We start from the raw sequence: 19,289 nt of genomic DNA on the forward strand, positions 1-19,289 counted from the left end.
CAGTGTACACAGTCCCAGAGATGCATGACATCCTCACAGCGCAGGGTCTCAGCTCTGTCAGTGATATGTGGACTGTGTAACTTAATACTGTGTGTCTTTGCCCAGCTCCCTGTAGAGCGGGTATTACGCGCGCAAATTGGATGCTCAAACAGTCAGTCCATGACCTTCTCTCATCCTGGATGTTGACCCCCGTATAAAGAGAGACATTACATCTCGTTACACAACAACACGGCTCCGGCGCTTCGCTCCAGATAAAGAAAAATGTCTCAATTAAATCTTCACCGGGGCCCCCTGCCGAAGAGTTATCGCTGCCCCGGTAGCGCTGATCGCTACACTCACACATCCTCAAAAGTTATTTGACATAAATTGCCGGAGTCACATCATTTCCTGCCACACTCTGAGCGGGATTTACGGCTGATCCCATTGACTGGGAGCTGAACCTCCAATAAAATTCCTCAAGAGCCCGGCGGGGGCCGTGAGACGCACCTATCTACCCTCCATCGCACCCTCCTCCTCCTCCTCCTCCTCCTCCTCCTCCAGCACCCTGCGCAGATTAACCATGCAAATACGCACAGGTGGGAGGGTGATACCGACAACACAGTTATGCACATATATGCAACTGGGCTGATATGGAGGGGAGGACTGCGCACAACACAGTCTGATTGAGTTTTATCTGATGGGTTAGATGGGAGGGAGGAAGTGGGGGGAACTTGCAAACGTGGCTTATCCAAAGAACTGAAGGAGAGTGAAATTATCTGAAGCTTTAATATGAAAATGAGAGGTGAGTGCAGCCTGTGTTCTCTGGAGGATATCCCCTTATGTGCTCACACACACACAAAAAACTTCTGAGAGGAGTAATATCATTATAAGGCAGCATATGAACCCTTGAAGAAAGCCATTTGAAACTGAGAATTGCTTAACATTAGTGCTCATGCGTTGAGGAGAAAGGTGCCCACTATTAACTGCTAAAAACAACCTTATGGCTGCATTAGTCCCGTTAGGTCCACTGATATTAAGCTGAGGTGAACGATGCATGTTAATGGTTAAATGATCAGTCTTAAGGCTCAGGGTCAAAAAGCTACCACATGGAAATGCACTCGCAGCACAGAGTCTTAATAATCATCTCAGGTCATGCAATTACAAACAAGTGTTTTCATCAGATGTTATGAGATTATACTCTGGACTACACACTCATTTGTCAGGCTTGCTGTCTCTCTCTAGTGGTGATGTGTGAGAAATATGAGCTCGAGGACTCACAGGCCTTGTATAATGAAAACTGGACACCCCTACAGCATGTATTTGATCACAGCGGATCGCTATTGATCCGTCTGTGGCAGGAAAAGGCACAAGAGAATCATTCAGAGGCAGTAAATTTAAATGTACATGCTGCACAGCAGCCTTTAAATACACCAGATACTGAACTGAAATTCAACTTGCAAAGTGCTCAGAAAAAATAAGTGAAGTTCATCTACATTTCTAAAGCTCTTGCAATGTTTTTATGAATGTATTCTTACCTACAGTAGTGCAGGTCAGGGTGTCCAGTGAGGTGGAGTTCAGCAAGCTTTAAGACATTTATTTTAGGTTATCTTCTTCATGAGGAGTTTCACCTCCTTCCTTCAGGCAGCTGCTCAAAAGAAACAAACAGCATTTTATTTCTCTTGTTTTCCTTTAGTCAGTAAAAGATGGAAACTTTCCATGTAATGTATGTTTTCTTACCAGGAAGTCTGCTTGGCGATGGTCTTTAATGTATGTTTCAGTTTTTGCAACACAGAAGGTAAGAGTGTGTCTCGTCTTAGCTTATAATTATTTTTTTAGCCTTCTATTATTTTCTGCTGCATTAATACTGTATGTATGTTTCATGGTTTGTGTGCTTGACTGTTACCTGTTGTCATCAGTGTTTATGTGTTGATACCAAACACCAAAGAGGAAATAAAGTTACTACTGAGGAAAATGTATCTGCTGATAAAATGTAATGTGATATTCAGCAGGTGGATCAAAAGCTCAAGAACAGACTTAAAAAAAAGAAGAAAAAAAACGTTATCTCACTAAAATAATATGAAATTACAACTGTCTGTTTCTTGTTAGTCTGCACACCAACAAGTGAGCTTACTAGTGTTTAACCAAACTGGCTAAATGGTTTACAAGCTGAGATAATACTGGACTTTCTCACTGCGTCTTGCAACCACAAGAAATTTCTCAGTACAAACAAAGGTTTAACATAATAACGGCCTCGGGAAATTCAAATGTCTTCTAGCAACATTAAACATCATTTCTAGTCATCGTCCATCTGGATGATACAGCAGATAAGTGAAGGCCTTCTCACCAGCTTGGCACAGCGTTTCATTGGATGTTCAGCAGCAGCAGCAGCAGCATCAGCAGCAGTGGCTCCAGGGCCTCCAGCTGGGGTTGGCTGCTGCCTCTGCGTGCCTACCAGCACCGCGACTGGGGGAAGTGGTGGGCCGGCCACAGGATCGCCCTGGGGCAGCTCACTTATGCACCAGTAAAGAAAACTGAATTTCGCCTCTCTCTCTCTCTCCCTCTCTCTCTCCCTCAGCAAGGAATGTTTGCTGCCCTCAGCAATCTGATTTGACAAAGTGCGGTCTGGAGCACTGGTGTGAGCTCTGCACATGGCATGAAGATGAAACAATCGGAGAGTAATGAGACAGAGTACAACACTGTGAAATTATAGGTCAACGCTTATCGCTACAACCTGACGCCAAAAAAAGAAAAAGAAAAAAGACTTAAAATAAAAGGCACAAGACCAATGTTGATTTTTAAGTTTATCATTATTTGCATTAACAGTGTATGGGAATCTACAGTTTTAAGATCTGCATACATTATATTACATCAGCTAACAGTTGAAGTCTGTACACATGAAGTTACATTTTTTGAGGACTTAGTTTGCGGTTCTTTGTCAGCCTTACAGATGTGGTCAATTTATCTTTAAATAGGGAATTTACACTTGGATCAACACATAATGACAATTTTGAACAATGTTCAAGTATTTCTTTGCAGTGTGAGCAGAGACACCAAATGGTAAAATCAAACAACATGATGCAACATGGACGTTAACTCTGTGCAAAATGGACAAATATTTAAAAAATAAAATAAAATACTGAATATGCAGAATTCCTATTTTCAACTAATCTGTTTTGTTTAACAAACATGAGTTAATAGGCTGTTGTTGACCTGTTATCTTTACATTAAATGCAAAAATGATTATTGCTTCTCCAGAGGGTAGCTACCATCAGTTCAGGTTATTCCTTCCTCTGTTTGACTTCAACCAAGTGTGACGTCTCTGCACCATCAAAAGAATAAAACTCGCTTGGTCAGCAGTGTCAGTAATAATTGTTAATGACACTCACACATGTCAAAATAATTAAACCTTTGAGTGAGTCACAAGGTTGTAAGGACTAAAGAACCATGGAAATCCTCAAGAGCGTTAGTATTCGCAGCTACACCATCGTATCCTAATATATGTCAGAAAATGCAAAACCTGTTTTACTAAAACAGAAAAAAAAAAATCCTTCACATGTAAGGTCTGAGATTTTAGGGAATCAGGCACCATTTACAAAATGTACATAACCACACTGTTGTTACAAGACCGCTCATACAACAGTTCTAGTGAGTCCTCTCTGTGTGTGCGTGATCGTGCACCAACATGATCTTTGCTTTAAGGACACTGCTGGCTAAACTGAAAATGAAACTGAGCAAGTGCAGCTACAATACTGTAAAATGTCAGCGGAATTCCAGGTTAACACTGAGAAGTATATGAGAAGCAGGCAGTTAACAGGTATGTCTTCGCCATGCTGACCTAGGGTTTTACTAAAACTACAGAAGACTATAATGCTGATGTAAGATAGCAGGCTGAAAGCAGAGGTAGCCTAAATTCTGTGCAGTTAACACAGGGAGTTGACAGTCAGTTTGTAGCCACTACAGAGCTCACATTTGATTTTGTCCAGGAATATTATTTTTATCAGAGAAGTCCTGATTTTTAATAGAACCGACTCAACACATGGAGGGGTTATTTTTTAATCAGCCAACTAGCTAATTAGTTGTTCTTTCAGGACGCAACACAGTCTAACGCATGTGAGCCAGTGGCTGAATTAACTGTGGCCTCTTGCTGGTGTCTATTTACTCTTTCTACTGAAGTGGCGACCCTCAGTGAGCTAAAAGCTGGCAGAGGCCAGCTGCTGCTAGAAAAGCACAAACATTAAACATGCTTGGAGCTCTCAAATTATTCGAATGAATGATGAATAAATAATAATTACAATGAAATGTCAAAAAGGCACACACAATAATCGAGGATGTAGGCATCAGGCAAGATTGGCACAAAAAGCGTAATAGCATGCTAAAAAAAACTGAAGAGGGAAGCAAAAATTGACATAATTAGGAAATTAAAGGATGAAAAATATGAAAAAAAAAAGTATATTTAGTAAAAGGACAATAATTGGGTATAAATGCCAGGAAAAAAGCAACCAAAATCATGCACAAAAAACAGGATCTCCCAATTTTCAACATACGCAAAATCAGCCCCAGAACAATTAAGTGCGGCTGCCACGTCAACTCAGTCAACACAGCGATACATTTCCAAAAAGCTATTTGGTTTTGTTTGTTTTAAAAGTCCTCTGGCTATGTCTTTTGAGATACATATGCAGCTAGTATATAGTTGTGCACATACAGCCAGTAGTGGAATTTGTAGCTCAATATATGTGCAAGTTACTGCAGGTTCCACTTGGAAGTCCAGCACTTGTTGCACACACGTGTCAGGGCTCTGTGTGCTTTGGAGAGGGGAGTCTAGGCTAGTGTAGGGCCGTGAGGCAGGGCGTAGTCCAGTACGAGGCTGAGAGATGCTAAGGCTGCAGCTAGATGGTACCTTCGACAAAACAGGGAGCAAAGAAAGAAACACAAGAAGTTGTCACCAGTAGAAGGAGCGTGACAGGAAGTTGGCGGCTGTGCTGAGCCAGCCCATGCCGTCTGTGATAGATCCTACGCGTGTGACAGCCTTGTCCTGCTCCTGGGACGGACTCTCCTCCTCAGGCAGGTAGTCTGGGATGTCTGTGTTCTCCTCGACCAGCACTGCTGAGTCCTCCTGGAATGGCACCATCAGCTGCACACAGACAGAGGAAATAACAGCAAGTGAATAAATTGTGTCCTTTTCACCATTATTTCATGCAATTTAACAAAAAAATATATTCTGTGATTAACATAAACCACATTTGTTTGGCTACAGAACCATTTTTTTTTTTTAGTGAAAAATACATGACTGAGCCAGGTCTGACCCCTGCTGGCTACATCAAGTATTACTCCTAATTTTACCTTTGTCTCTTTCATTTATTTAGGCAACATGCATTTAAATTCTTTATAGAGGGATTCTCTACTTTTCATGAAGTGGAATTTCAAATTCTGATAAAAATCGATACTTGTAGATGTGAGGCAAAGGCAGAATTCGGAATATGTGCTGCTTATTGGTGATGCTGTAAAAGGTGCAACTGGGACTGGTCACATCTTTGGTAAAAACCAACTAGCCTACAGGCTACGGCAGAGATGTGACTAGCTAATCATGTCAGTGTGAATAAGTCTCAGCCACAGGCAGAGGGGTTAGACTCTCTGTACACAGAACCACACAACATACAACAAGCACACGGACCTATCAGCTCACTTCTTCTAGAGGAAAATTAGTGCTACGTTCAGCAGTTTACGGTAAACAATGTCAGACAATTCAGCTGTCCTCACCTCTCCTCCATCCTCTGTCTTTACCACCTGCTGAGCCGTCATTACTTTGGTGGAGTTAATTGCAGTTCCCAAAGCCTGTGAGAAGAAAAATAATTTACTGTGAAATGTAATGGTAATGGTAATGCTAACTAAAGCTGTTAATCATTTCCTGAAAATGCAATATCACAATGACAAATCTGTTGCCATCACAATAATACTGGGTCAGCTGTCCTGTGTTGGACAGTTTTTGCCTTTGGTGCTTTGGGTTCCAGACCAATACCAAAAGCATTATGTGCATTTGTTTTTTTGATATGTTAAGAGTACATTTTCATCTCTTTTAGGCAAACCACACTGTCTGATTTAACATCCCAGCTTTAAGTAATAAAGCTATTGCAATGACTAAAGGCAGCAGATTTCCCCACTTTTAATATTGTCAAAAGCATATTTTTATTTTCATAAATTGAAAATGAGCACATAAGAAGTGAGCAACTGGTACTAACCAAAATTAAAATTGTTATTGATTTATTGTTGGACTTCATCAAAAATAAATAAAAATAAAATACAGCATTCCTTAACTCTAGCTTGGTGCTCCTTGTCCGGACACATACCTCAGCTTTAAGGTCAGAACGGATCCTGACAACACATCTCTTAACAGCCATCTGGAAGGTGAAACTGATGACTCCTCGAATCTTTAGTAAGGCCTCCTCACACAGGCTCCTTCGAGTCTGACAAAGGACAAAAATCAGGTGGAAGTTATAAACAGACAGTGACACAAATAGCTTGTTAATGAGTTGAGAAATTATTGAATCTTAAAATATATTACACAGCAGGACTCTGAAAATGTGGATGATGTCAAATAAACTTCAACTGAATTCCATTAAATGTGAACATAGGCAATATAAAATATTCCACTGCTACACACAACAAGCTTTTGATAAACAGAGTTTACATATCTATGGTTTCCAGCTGCCACAGTGTTGTGTGTTCCACTACAGCGACAGGAATACAGCCCACCAGAGGCCGTCTGTTTGCTGTAATGTAATCTGGCTAGGTGCAAGCTTCCTGCAGAGCAGCATTCAGGTTCAATCTCAACGTCCTGCTGTTCAATGGCTGACATTTACAACCTGACCCCTCTGCCCTCCAATCATGTGCCAGATAGACACCCCTAAGATACTTTGGCAACACTGTGATTATGACAGCAGCGAACACGCTGAACTGAAAAGAGATTTTTGCGCATCAACAGGCGTTTGGTGTGTGTCTGGGCATGACAGATGCGCGCCAATATGTCATGTTGAGCCCTGAATGCACTCTGTGAGCACTTACAGAGTCATCCAGTCCATCAATGTGCAGCACTACAGTTTTGGCCCTCTTGTTGGTGGAACCCAGGAAGAACTGAGCTTTACGCCGGCAGGAGGCAGCCGCTGCCTCGGCCTGTTCAGCCTCCTCTACACCAGCGGACTGCAGAATCTCATAGATCTCAGAGGCCAGCAGTTTGGTCTCCCCGGGTGATGTACTCCTTTGGGTAAGAGAAAGTGAAAATAAATGGCAGACAAGGACACAGTTGTGGAAAAAAAATGACATTACAGCATAATTTACCAAAAGTGGTTTATGTACACACAAGTAGCCACTTAACTGAAAAGAGTCAAAACCCCCTGTTATGTTGACATAATGTATTTCTCAGCGCATCTCTAACCATACGAAAGGATCATGTCATGCATAGGTCATATTCAATTTTGTGCACTTAAATGGCAATTGTATCTCGCTAAGATGTTTCTGTTTGAAGGCTTCAAAGAAATATCAAAGCAAAGGCAAACAAAAGGACGATGTCTGTAAGCCTCTGTGGGTGGAGGAGGTGCGAACCATGCACAATACTAAAGTTAATTCATTGAGCTCCCATTTCGTAATCCCCTATGAATATGGCCTGAATCTGACTAGTTTGACTGGCTACGTCTTTCTGAGAGGAAAAAAGGCACCCACATTCACTGGGAGCATTCATATGCAAACAATTCATGAATACTGTCACAATTTTACATCATTATATTCTAAAATTCTTTGTACAACCATTCAGTGTACGCAAAGACAACACCTCCGTCCATCACACAACATTCAAACTCAAGTTAAATAACTCTTTTTTTGCATTGTTGTCAGGTTTTTACTTCCTTTTTGCAAAACAAAGCAAAAAAACAAGCCATAGCAGAGCATAATATTTAATAAACAAAAAAAAACTTAAATCTTGGGTGTTAAAACTTTGTATAACACAAACTTTCACACAAAACTCATTAAAATTTTCTTTGCCCATTTATGTCATGTGTCCGGTTGATTTAAAGACTGCTGATTAACTTGTATCCCTTAGTGTCATCGACTAATCTGACTGGCTGTGTCCTTTATGAGACAGAACAGGCCCTTATATTTACAGGGAGCTTTTATATGCAATGAAATCATGAACACTGTCAATCTTTGCATCTTTCTATTCCACCATTCTTTGTAAAAGCATTTTGTGTACCAAAAGGCAACACTTCTTTTTTTGACTATACAACATTCAAACTCAAGTCAATTAAGCCTATTCTGCACTTTTTTCAGGTTTTTACTGCATTTTGGGAGAAAAAAAGAAAAAAAAGAAAAGCAATGGCAGAGCAAAAATATTTTAGAGGGCAGCAGCTTTTCTTGGATGCCATGTGAGGTCAGTTGCAGTTGTGGTGCCAGAATTGATATTTTATGAGAGATCCTTAGTTAACCCTGCAGGCTACACTGCTGTATATGTCACTAAGCCATCAGTCCTTCTATAGTAACCACATACGACATTGGTTGTCTGGCATTGCAGCCCTCTGGGGATCCTGGTGATCTCCAGCACTGTACAACACATTTCTACCACAGCTGTATGGAAGCCTGTCAGCCTTTAAGCAAACCAAACACTCTCCCCAGTTGACTTATTCATCTAGTCAACACTTCAGGCACTGGTTAAGCGACAACATCTTCCAAAACTTTAGATCTTAATGAGTTGAAGGATTAAAAATGAAATTCACACCAGTTTCATGCAGCTATGCTAGACACTCCCCCTCAGCCATGTGTTCCCACTCTGTCCAGCGATGATCGACCTCTATCCAAAGTTAGACTGAGTGGACTATGAGAAGGGAAGGTTGCTGCTTTTTCTGCAGGGAACCTCATGATGCCAATCCTGACTAGCTGAAGTGACTGGTTTACTTAAGGGCAAGCGAGAGCTTTGCTTCAGGGTGGAGGGTCTTACCTTCACGCAAAACTAGCTATCTGGAGAATGACTCTTCTCAGACCAGACCTCCCTACTACATGGCATAGGTGACCAGAATGTGTTTACCGTCATTATTGTTTTATAAAGTATAGATTAAATTATGTTTTTAAAAAGTTTACAATGGACAAGCAAAAAATAAAATAAAATAAAATATACTGAGTGTGCAAAATACCTCACTAAGCAAACAATAAAACAAGAGTAAATATACGCCTACATCAGTTAAAATATGTAAGTGGACTCATCAACAATTTTTAGAGCTGACAAGATGTATTAAAATCTATATGATGCATAAACAGCAGTTTAAGTTGTTGCCACTGTATTGTAATTCAACTTTAATCAAATTCATCCTGACATGGCGAAGAGAAGGACATCACCCTGCCTGGAAATTTTGCAGACTGGCAAACATTGGCCATGCAAAACAAAAGAAATCCTAGGTTACAGTTTTATGTAAAGAAAGTGCATTGTGAGCATGTGTGTGTGTGATGTGGCTGTAACAGGGACTTGCTTCTGCATGACATTCTGCAAACTCAGCATCATGCCCAGCTCGCCCTTCATCTTCTCCCTGTTGGCTCGACATTCTGCCAGGTAGCGCACGGCCTGCAAGGACAAGGGCAACTGTTATCTATCCAGTGTTAAAAGCTGACAGACGTTTGGTAAAATCAAAACAGAAAGTCCCTTTAAAATGGGCACGCATGTGCACTGGTATAATATTACATAACCAATATAAATACACATGCACTGACTTTGTGTTTACACTTCACAGGTCACTGTCAAGGAGCAACTATTACATAAATCCACTTAAATGTGTACTCTCAGTACAAGTCATGTACTGTACGAAAGGGTGGCAGTGGCGTAAGAGGGGAGAGAGAGCTATATCAAGACTCTGTTTCTTGTTTACACCTCAACAGACAGCAGATGTCACTATTGTACGGTGCTTTTAAATATACAGTCACTTTAAAGCCACCACATGTCAGCTTGGGACTGCGTGGAACACCGTGGCACAAGAAATGGCCTTTAAGCCTTCACTGAAAGCTGCTCCAACACTGCTGGACAGCAGGGGGGGACAAATGACATTAGCAACAAACGAGTGAACAATAGACCCAGTGAGAAACTCTGCTGGTTATTCAAGACAAGTTTAATCCGACAAGCCGCTTTATGTATTTTACCTTGAAAGTTAACACATTTAATGGAAGCTGACTGATGCGTTTTTTTCAGGACCGATTCCAATTGGTATGAGTAATCAAGGAGACCAATAAATCAATACTCTGAACTGATATACATCTGCAGTAAAAATGAAAAGCGTGGGTGGTAAACACACAAACTCCAACATAGGACTTAATTGAAATTCCTTTGTCTATTTCTGTCACACATATGTTTGAATGAAACAGAGCTTTTTCAGCTTATCCTTCAGTCTTGATAGATTATGACGTGTAACTAATCACAAAGTGCTGTGGGCAGGGCATTGCTTGAGACTACGCAGCTGCAACTACAGACAAATGGAAGGCATTTGCAGCCGAGTCAAAGTCGAACATTTTAATATTAATTTATCTGAAATTGGTTTAAACAAAATAACAATGAAAATCGGCCAATGCCTGGTATGCAACATCTCTCTTTGTATACTGATACTGATTATCCATTCCTGGGTACTCATTTATGCACCAGGTCTTCTTTGTGTAACGAAGAAGCTTATCTGAAACCATAAGGAAAATGTACACAAGTGGATGCTGCTTACCAAGAGTGCAGAGTAGACGACCTGTGGGTTCGGGTGGTCCAAAAAGAGAATGAGACCTGGCAGACAGCCTTGGTCTTCTACTATGGCTCTTCGGTTCAAGGGGTCTGCAGCAAGATCTCGCAGCTGGTTCACCACCGTCAGTGCATCCAACTCCGCACTCATGGTGCCTCTTGTCTAGAGGCCACACACATCAAACCAACCTCTCCACTCTACTGAAAACAAAAAGATGGCATACATCAGGATGGAAGTTAGGATACAGTTAATGATAGTTTCCTTATCAGTTAATAGCAGAGCTACAACTATTAATCAGTTCACACATATGATTTGAATTGTTTGTCAGAAGTGTTAATAAATCATTACCTATGAATTAACATTACAATCAATCAATTAATGAATCAGTCAATCAAATAACGGTCCCACTGATAAAGACGCGTTTGTATGTAACACAAAAAATCTAACCTGCTGTTTTAAACCTTTGTTACTAACTTGACGCAGAGTAATGATAACGTTACACCTTATAATATTAAATGACAATGACATCTACTAACTATGAAGATTTAATTATTTCATGTTAACTTATTTCAATGCCTAAGATCACTGAAATTTTGGATACTCGTGAATTAATATCAGGTATAGCCAATAAGATGCAGTACAACGTTGTTTGACTAAATATTGACTGTTGTGAAGTACCTGACTTAAATGATATACATTGGTGAGACTGCGGCTATCACATAAAAGAACATATGGCTAAACACACCATGGTGGGCAAATTTTAAAACAGTGTAGTTTAAACCCATACTGTACAGCAAACGCAGAAATATAATGTTCGTAAGCGAAAATATAAATGTTCCGTTGTGTCAAAGACACTTTCTACGACCCCCAACCTCACCTCAAATCACGCCCTGTGCAACACAGACGATTCAGCAGCTAAGCTAGGTTAGCAAGCGCTACTTGACAATTACAGCATACCTTTTTGTCAGTTTTCATGAAAATTACGAGACAACCCCAGCTGACTTCAGTACCAGAAGATACAAAAACGGCGCAAGGACAAACGACTATTCTCCGACACTACCTTAAAAACTAGTGTAACCAAACAATTTCATGAACGGTAGGCCTTCGCCTCTTTCTTCACTGTGCTTCTGTAGCTAGCAGCTGTGCACAGTGTTTGGGTTTTGTGGCACACTGGTAGGTGCAGCTGTTTTGTGAACCGGGACATCCCAGTTATCCACAAGTATCCCGGCAGTTTAAAGGTGACATTCCCCGTCGGGAAATGTAGGGAACCATAACGAGCGTCCATCGATTTTCTGGCATATGATTGGACGTTGTAATTTGATTGACTGCCACAATAACAAATCATCACAGAGCTCTGTTTCAAAGGGCAAAGATAGTTGGTGACTTCATCTGTCAATCATTTCCACTAACCAATTGTGATGTTCCATTGTCACAAATGTCTTTGTAATTCCTATAACCCAATTGGCTGTCCCGACCGTAATCAACTCCTGCTGTACATGTCCGTCGGTTTGACAAGGTGGAAAAATTGGGAAAGTTGTCCGCTGGCGGCAGTCCGGTAAGTCCTTTACAAAGTCACGCACAACTGAACTACGAATATGAATATATCGTTAATCCATGTAGCGTTAGTAGCCTGCTATACGTTATTTGTTACTAAAACTGTGTATCGAAGACAAATCCTAATAAACTTCTCCGTGGTAAAGTTGGATGCAGTTAGCTCGCCCGCTATCGTTGTTAGCGTCAGCTAGCATCCCTGCCTGCTAGCTTAAAGTTTAAAAAAAAAAGAAAAACGCCTGTTAAATTTAGCTTAACGTACACATTGGCATCTCGCAAGCATTTTACCAGCTTATATCTATCAGTACTGACTCACTTTTACACGTTTTTTTGTGTCTTTACTTTAGCGGTGAAACATCTGTGGAAAACTAGCGTCAGCTGGAAAACGTTTGCTCCCACGATCCCACGATTTTGTCGGCGTTATAATAGGTAGGTTTGTGGATACGTATCGTGACATACAATAAACGGTGCAGTAAATACTCTATTTACCTCGGCTGGAAATTGCAATGTAACAGCAGCCAACACACAACAGATTTAACACCACAAACTGCAATTGCAACTTTAATAATACTTCATAGCCACCGTAGCGCTCTGTGCCTGTGCCACTTTTGTTTTGGCATTTTTAAGTAAACTTACTTATTGCTACCGAGCTTGCTCACTCTATTTGTTAAATTCAGAGATCATAACAACTTTTCACTACTACATTGACGTCGTTAGAAACATGGATACGAGAAATTCACAATTATTGGCAGCAAGGATAATGGTAGAGAGAGGGAACTATGTTGGTTGTCAAAATGAATATCAGGTGACACCTCCAAAGGTTTATACAACATTCCAGTGTATTGTTCTGGAGCAGATTAGCATGGGTATATTATAGAAACATAAAGCTACTCAAGTGTCACTGTTGGTTTTATGTTTTGTGTTTGAAGGTGATTCAACCTGAATTTCTTTGTTGTTTAGTCTTTTTTCTAGATCAGCATTTGGCGATGATGACGTTGGGCCATGTGCTCATCTGCCCTTGTGAAACACATCAACAGAAATGAGTAAAGAGCATGCAAGCATCGAAATGGACCTGGTACGTGACAATACGTATTGATATGTGTCTGCTAAACCTACTTCTTCTCTACATTAATGCTACACAGACTTTAAACAGCTAATGTATTGTCATTTGAGGGTCCTTTGTTAAATTCTCTCAGTTACAAGATGTGGAAAGTGGCAGCCATAGATTCAAGAAATATTTTGTTAAATAATAAAGTAACTGTAACTGACAGAATTTGGTATTTGTTTTTTCTCATTTGTGATTTAAGTTTGCGGAAAATCTTTAATTTTGCAGGCTTTTGGATCAGCGAAGCCGTATGGATCCTCAAGGAGTATTGTGAGGAGAATAGCAACTAGTCTTCCGATTAAACCCTGCCCCAGGGTGCATTTTCAGGTAAGGGGAAGATTACAATCATAATAAATTTTATAGTGGAATTTAATGGAAATTGAAATGTCGTCTTTTGGATTTTAAGATAACATCTTGTCCTTCTTGTCATTTCAAGTGCGTTGAACATGTCACGTATGATTTAGCCCTCATCTGTCTTTCCGTCTTTATCTCTCGTGACTGCTGGAGCTGCAGCCGTGTGAACAAATCACACCCTCTTCTCCTGTTTACTCCCTGCTTGGCTCACTGTTTACATTTATGAACCATAAACAGTGTGAATGAAGCTATTACAACAGACATATTTCCTTTTATCAGAACACTGACTTTCAACTCAGCCTTTGAGATATTTCACTTCAGTGGCATGTCATTTTAAAAGTTGACTTGCTTTTCTTTACTGTTCTGTCACCTTCAACGCTGTGCTCTCTTTTCTCTTCTTTTCTTCTGTTTCCAGCTACCCTCCCCTAACTATGAGGAATGCAGTATGTCTGCTTTAGGTCAGTTTATTCAGCAACCTTCAACAACCTTGAGCTGATTAAAAACCTCTTGAGATACCTGAACCTTTCATTAACACTGTGCTGACCCCCTTCACACCTGCTCTCTGAACTGCCTGGATTTTTACTTAATGACTTCCGTTTGTTAGTCGTTTGAAATGCAGTGTTGTGACGTGTGCTGGTGTGCGTGTTCTCTTCTGGCATGTTTTTCCCTGAACTTTTTCTCTAAATGTTGAACCTGGCTTTTTTTCCGTCTCTGGTAGCTTTATCCATACACTGAGGATGCTGGTGTCCTGATTGGCACCAAGAAGCAGAACGGCCTGGTGGCCTCTCTGGCTGATATCGCCTGGATTGACAGGGATGATGACGATGATGACGAAGATTACTTTGACAGACCCAGGTGAGAGCAGTGTAATGATATGCAGCGCTCTGATAACGTTGAGCATGTAACGCATGTGAACTGTTTGTGGAGTAGACATGCTGCAGAATGTATCTTTTTACAGGCTGTACATGGAGGGCATGTACAGTGTAGATTTATGTGAATCATGGGCAAAACAAGGCGGTGAGCTTTTGTTTTGGGATTCTTGAGTCTTCTTGAGTTTGTGTAATGTGGATAAGTTAACATCTACACAGTGCAGTGGACTATTTAAGGGATAAAGTTACTAAGCAACCGCCAGCTGATACTGGCAAAACAAATACCAGAGGGATCATCAAAACCCCAAAATGGAAGCGCAGTTTGACAAAAAGTTTTAATTTCCTGCAGTTCAGTTAATAAAAATATAGACACTTTATAACCCATTTAGTGTTAAAGGCCATGCACAAGTGGAAGACTGGTCTGTTTTATGTTTGCAGAGCAGATCTCATTGGAGCATATGCACCTCTTGCATGCTGCTCTCAAGTCTGGTGTAACCAGTTTTGTTGTCTGTGAGGAAAGCATAGGGTTGCCTCGGCAGCTCTGTGAATCTACATGCGTTACTTGTTCCGTGTCGTACACAACTGCAGTGTTAGGAATTGATATGTTCTTGTGAGTAATGTCTAAAAAAAAATTTTAAAAAACGGGCATACTCTGATTGTTCATAATTTGCGGTATTGAAACAGGTCAAGGATCCCACAAGGATTTGCGTTTCGAGCCCAGCAGCCTCATCCTCAGAGAAAAGCCCCAACCCGCCGGCGGTCGCTACCCAGCCTACATCAGGGAGCTCCGGACCCCCAGGGGCCAACCGTTGCAAATGATGAGGCCATTCAGAAGATCAGTGCACTGGAGTCTGAACTTGCAAAACTCAGAGCTCAGATTGCACAGATTGTACTGGCTCAGGAAAAGAACGCACAGCCAGGTATGTCTTAACAAATAGTTTATCTTGCACAGTGTTATGACTGTTCTGAATGATTTGTTTCCCACTTTTTGTGCCAAGCAATGCAACTACTTTACCTCTAGATGGCAGCAGAATTTCACATTGTGCAGCTTGTAAGTTTTTTCCTTTGTTTCACAACAGCTGCTACCACAGGGACATCTCCTGCTGCTCCCCCTCCTCCTCCTCCTCCACCTCCTCCTCCTCCACCACCACCCCCAAATCTACAGCGGACATTTTCAGCCATTGATTTGATTAAAGAGCGCAGAGGGAAGAAGACAGACAGCCAGACAGTTTTGGATCCAAAGCCAGCCGAAATACCCAACATGCTCGATGTCCTGAAGGACATGAGCAAAGTCAAGTTGCGATCAGTCAAAAGGTAGGCCTCAACTTCAGACGTGAATGAGCTGCACATTAAGATTTATGTGGAAGTGACGAATGGTGACCATAGAAGTGTTTTTGAAGTCCATCAAAAGTCTATTTGATCTTGTTTAATTATATTACTGTAAGTAAGTGCAATGTTATAGCTAGACATAAACACAAATTCAACTAAACCTGACACCTTTTTTCTCAGGACAAACTACCAAGATCAGTGCATCGTCATTCATCTCCTTTTACGCTGTGCATTGGCTCTGCTTCTTAATTTAACTTCACATCATCAACTAGACACTGTAGTCTTGTGTTTTCTTGAGCTGCTGCCATCGATAGTGAGACATCTATGTGTCATACAAAGTAATCTTGCATGATTAAAATTTGTAAACGTCTTTGTTACCTTGATGTTTTTACAGTCGTCCAGCGGAAGATGATGCCAAAGTGAAGCCCAAGGAGCCGGCAGATGCTGCAGCTCTTATCGCTGAAGCCCTGAAACGCAAGTTCGCGCATCGCTATCGGAACAACAGCGAACAAGATGACAACGAAGATTTCAAACTTCCTGTCCCAGAAGTAAAACCTCAAACTGAAACCCCTCTGGTGAGAGATGCTGCGATGTTATTGATGTTTCTGATTTACGGCTCGAAGGAGTTTTTTTAGAAGAAGATTTAGAAGAAATCATTGTAGTATCAAAACAAAGCCACAGACTACATAAATGGTTGTTAAAATACTCTAAACACTGTGTTCATCAATGTTAATTCAGATACTAACATATATGATGTTTTAAGGTGGAATTTCTTTGTCTCTCTCTTTCTTTTATCATCTAATCAAGCAGATGTCATGTGCCTCGTGTGAATCTTGCCAAAGTGGTTTGCAGTGTTATTATGGAAATTATTCAGTGTTCTTTTCCTGTTTTCACAGTTTGGCCAGCACATGTTGAAGGCAACTGGAAAAAGAAAGCTGCTCTGAACAGGTGGATCTCATCTCGAGGTCTAGATGTTCTGCGGACTCTTTAAAGTGCCTTATTGACCTTTCAATACCAGCTGTTTCTGTGGAAGGACAAGGGATTTAGATAAGGGAGTTAGACTGCCTGTGCCAAGTATCAGTCATCTCATAGTGTTGCTCGTGGTCATCATCCTGACCATCTGTTTTTTGCACTTTTATAACTTATATTAGCTTTCTCTTTTACAAACAAGAATTTTTCGTTTGTTTGTTTATTTGTTTAACTGAATGTCTTTTTTTTTTTCGTGTTCAAGAGTCAGAATTCCTCACAGTCTGGTGTGAACATGCCTGAGCAACACTACAGAATAATAAAATGCTATTAGTTTTGTTATTCAATCACTAGGTTTTCGTTAAACTGGTTGCACATAGCATAGTCGATCAGTCGTGCATTCCCATTTTTCAGGGTGTGTAAAAGCTGAAGATTTCTTCTACCGCAGGAGAAAGGGGCACTTTCTGACATGTGGAGTGTTGTGCTGTAATTTTTATATACGTGTAGACTAATTTATGATTGGGACCTGTCTATTTATGTTGTGGTTAAAGTGTATAATTTAGTTTTAACAGTTAATTATGTCCTAGACATGTTTGTTAATAATACCAGTTGTTTTCAGTCTAGTTTCAGTGACGTTTGAAAAGATTTTATCTGCTGAGCCTGTGGAAGTTGCATCCCAGTCTTGCCATGGCCTGTATGGTTCAAATATATGCATAGGATAATTTTTAGTTTATATTACTTCTCTGAATGATTCATCTTTAAGAGCCAAAGACATTCCACTGATACCTTCAAAATTCTGCCAAATTTTACATGTCCTTTAACCTTTATTTTGAAAAACATTCCCAATTAAAATTATGCTTAAATATTGAGATTCTTTTAAAACATTCACAGTCCCAGATAACTAACGGTACAGGCACAAATGCAGTGTTTCGTTGCTTTATTAGTACCTACCTCTGCTGGTAAGAGCTGCCTTTTATAACACAATTCAGTAAAGAAGTGCTGCATTGTTGTAGTTACAGTCTGTATTGATGGCGTCATGGGTCCTAAGGTACCCACAGTCATCAGTATCCCAAAGGTATAAATTATGCTTTCAGGCCAGTAATCATCACATTTTTGTGCCTCGGTGAGGAAATGTGACACTTGCTGACTCCTCTGTGTCAGGTTTTAGGGAGTATTTTGTTCAGAGTTATCGATTGCACGTCGTTGCCATTTCTGATCACGGTTCATGTCATTGTAGTTGCTGCTTCAAGTCAACTCAATTACCTTTTATAAGGGAAGGTGGACTGGGTGTGTCAGTAGTAGGTGACTTAAATTTACAGTTTAAGATTTTGTAGGAGAGTTCTTTTAAATGACGATTAACTTAAAATGGTCAAATCTCTAAATAAAAGTTTTCTCATGACTTTGTGTGTTTCTGGAATGATTGCATTTAGATTTATAGCAGTGAGTGCTTATATGTTTGAATATGTCCAGGTTGGTAAGATGAAACAAGACATTTTAAAAAGTCAACTTGGAATCTGAAGACTCAAGGATTTTACAGTGTTTTGACATTTTATAGACTAAACAATGTGTCTTCATATTTCTATTGTCTTCCGGTTAATCATTACTGAAATCAAAGATAAAGGAAAAATTCCTACAGAGATAAAGGAGATATTAAAACTGGGGTAAGCAGAGATCTAAAAAAATAGAGCCCTCTTCCTGCAGCCTCTTCCATCAGACGAGAACAGGCGTATGGCAACACAAGCTCGATCACAAACATGAAACTGAATTAGCCACAGCTGCAAGAGTGAGCCTTTGATTCAAGTTACCAGAAGGCTAAACTGTTGGTAACATTCACCTTAGCCACTGCATAAATAAATACCTGTACAAAACATTTAGATATCACAGGAGAAGAACGGCAAGCTCAGTGTACTAGTTATCTGATGTAACTGCAATTCAATAAATGGCTTGTTGCTGATGTTTCCTTATAATTGTCAAGGGAATTTAAAATGTTGCACAAAATTACAAGAAAATACGATTTAGCCTCGTTTCCACTGACTGCTTTAGAGCGTAGTTGAAAGGGCAGTAAAGGAAGTAATATGGTAGAAGAAGCTGGAAACTGCTAAAAGAATAAGAAACTAATTGTCCATTTACTACAGAAAAAGAAAAAGTTTGGGAGAATTGTTTTCAATTTGGAGTGTTGTAATAATTCTTTGATTTCAGCTGGTATTGGCCATTTCATTCCAAGATATGAAAGAAGTGGCAACAGCTGATCCATGGTGGGAGTTAAATGTTTGTTGTGTGAGAAAGTATTCGAAAAACAAATTTCAATCTTCCATTAAGCGCATTAGCTCTTTTTAAAAAAAACAAAAACCACCTCAAATGAGTGTAAAAAAAACTCCTGAAATTTGGGAA

General features: G+C 40.3%; 2 protein-coding genes across 5 annotated transcripts; one reads left to right on the forward strand and one right to left on the reverse strand.

The window, feature by feature from the left end:
- Positions 1 to 2,767: 2,767 nt before the first annotated feature.
- Positions 2,768 to 11,878, reverse strand: armc1 (armadillo repeat containing 1). 2 transcript variants are annotated; one of them, XM_008288423.1, is made up of 7 exons: positions 11,682 to 11,878; positions 10,713 to 10,921; positions 9,486 to 9,577; positions 7,039 to 7,231; positions 6,324 to 6,440; positions 5,737 to 5,811; positions 2,768 to 5,110 (listed from the first exon to the last, which is right to left on the reverse strand). In XM_008288423.1, exons 2-7 carry the CDS (start codon positions 10,872 to 10,874, stop codon positions 4,919 to 4,921), a joined length of 831 nt encoding a protein of 276 aa, XP_008286645.1. In that variant the 5' UTR covers positions 10,875 to 10,921; positions 11,682 to 11,878; the 3' UTR covers positions 2,768 to 4,918. The 2 variants fall into 2 exon arrangements, with proteins under 2 accessions (XP_008286645.1, XP_008286644.1); XM_008288422.1 differs by having other exon boundaries at positions 10,713 to 10,924.
- Positions 11,879 to 12,207: 329 nt separating this feature from the next.
- mtfr1 (mitochondrial fission regulator 1) lies at positions 12,208 to 18,297 on the forward strand. 3 transcript variants are annotated; one of them, XM_008288427.1, is made up of 9 exons: positions 12,208 to 12,279; positions 12,623 to 12,708; positions 13,236 to 13,350; positions 13,609 to 13,707; positions 14,453 to 14,589; positions 15,288 to 15,523; positions 15,683 to 15,917; positions 16,327 to 16,507; positions 16,829 to 18,297. In XM_008288427.1, the coding sequence occupies exons 3-9, from the start codon at positions 13,315 to 13,317 to the stop codon at positions 16,874 to 16,876; spliced, it is 972 nt and encodes a 323-aa protein (XP_008286649.1). In that variant the 5' UTR covers positions 12,208 to 12,279; positions 12,623 to 12,708; positions 13,236 to 13,314; the 3' UTR covers positions 16,877 to 18,297. The 3 variants fall into 3 exon arrangements, with proteins under 3 accessions (XP_008286649.1, XP_008286648.1, XP_008286650.1); XM_008288426.1 differs by having other exon boundaries at positions 12,623 to 12,704; XM_008288428.1 differs by lacking the exon at positions 12,623 to 12,708.
- The last annotated feature ends 992 nt before the right edge of the window (positions 18,298 to 19,289 follow it).

Source organism: Stegastes partitus, unplaced genomic scaffold (genome assembly GCF_000690725.1).
Source record: "Stegastes partitus isolate 25-593 unplaced genomic scaffold, Stegastes_partitus-1.0.2 Scaffold558, whole genome shotgun sequence".
Taxonomy (NCBI): domain Eukaryota; kingdom Metazoa; phylum Chordata; class Actinopteri; family Pomacentridae; genus Stegastes; species Stegastes partitus.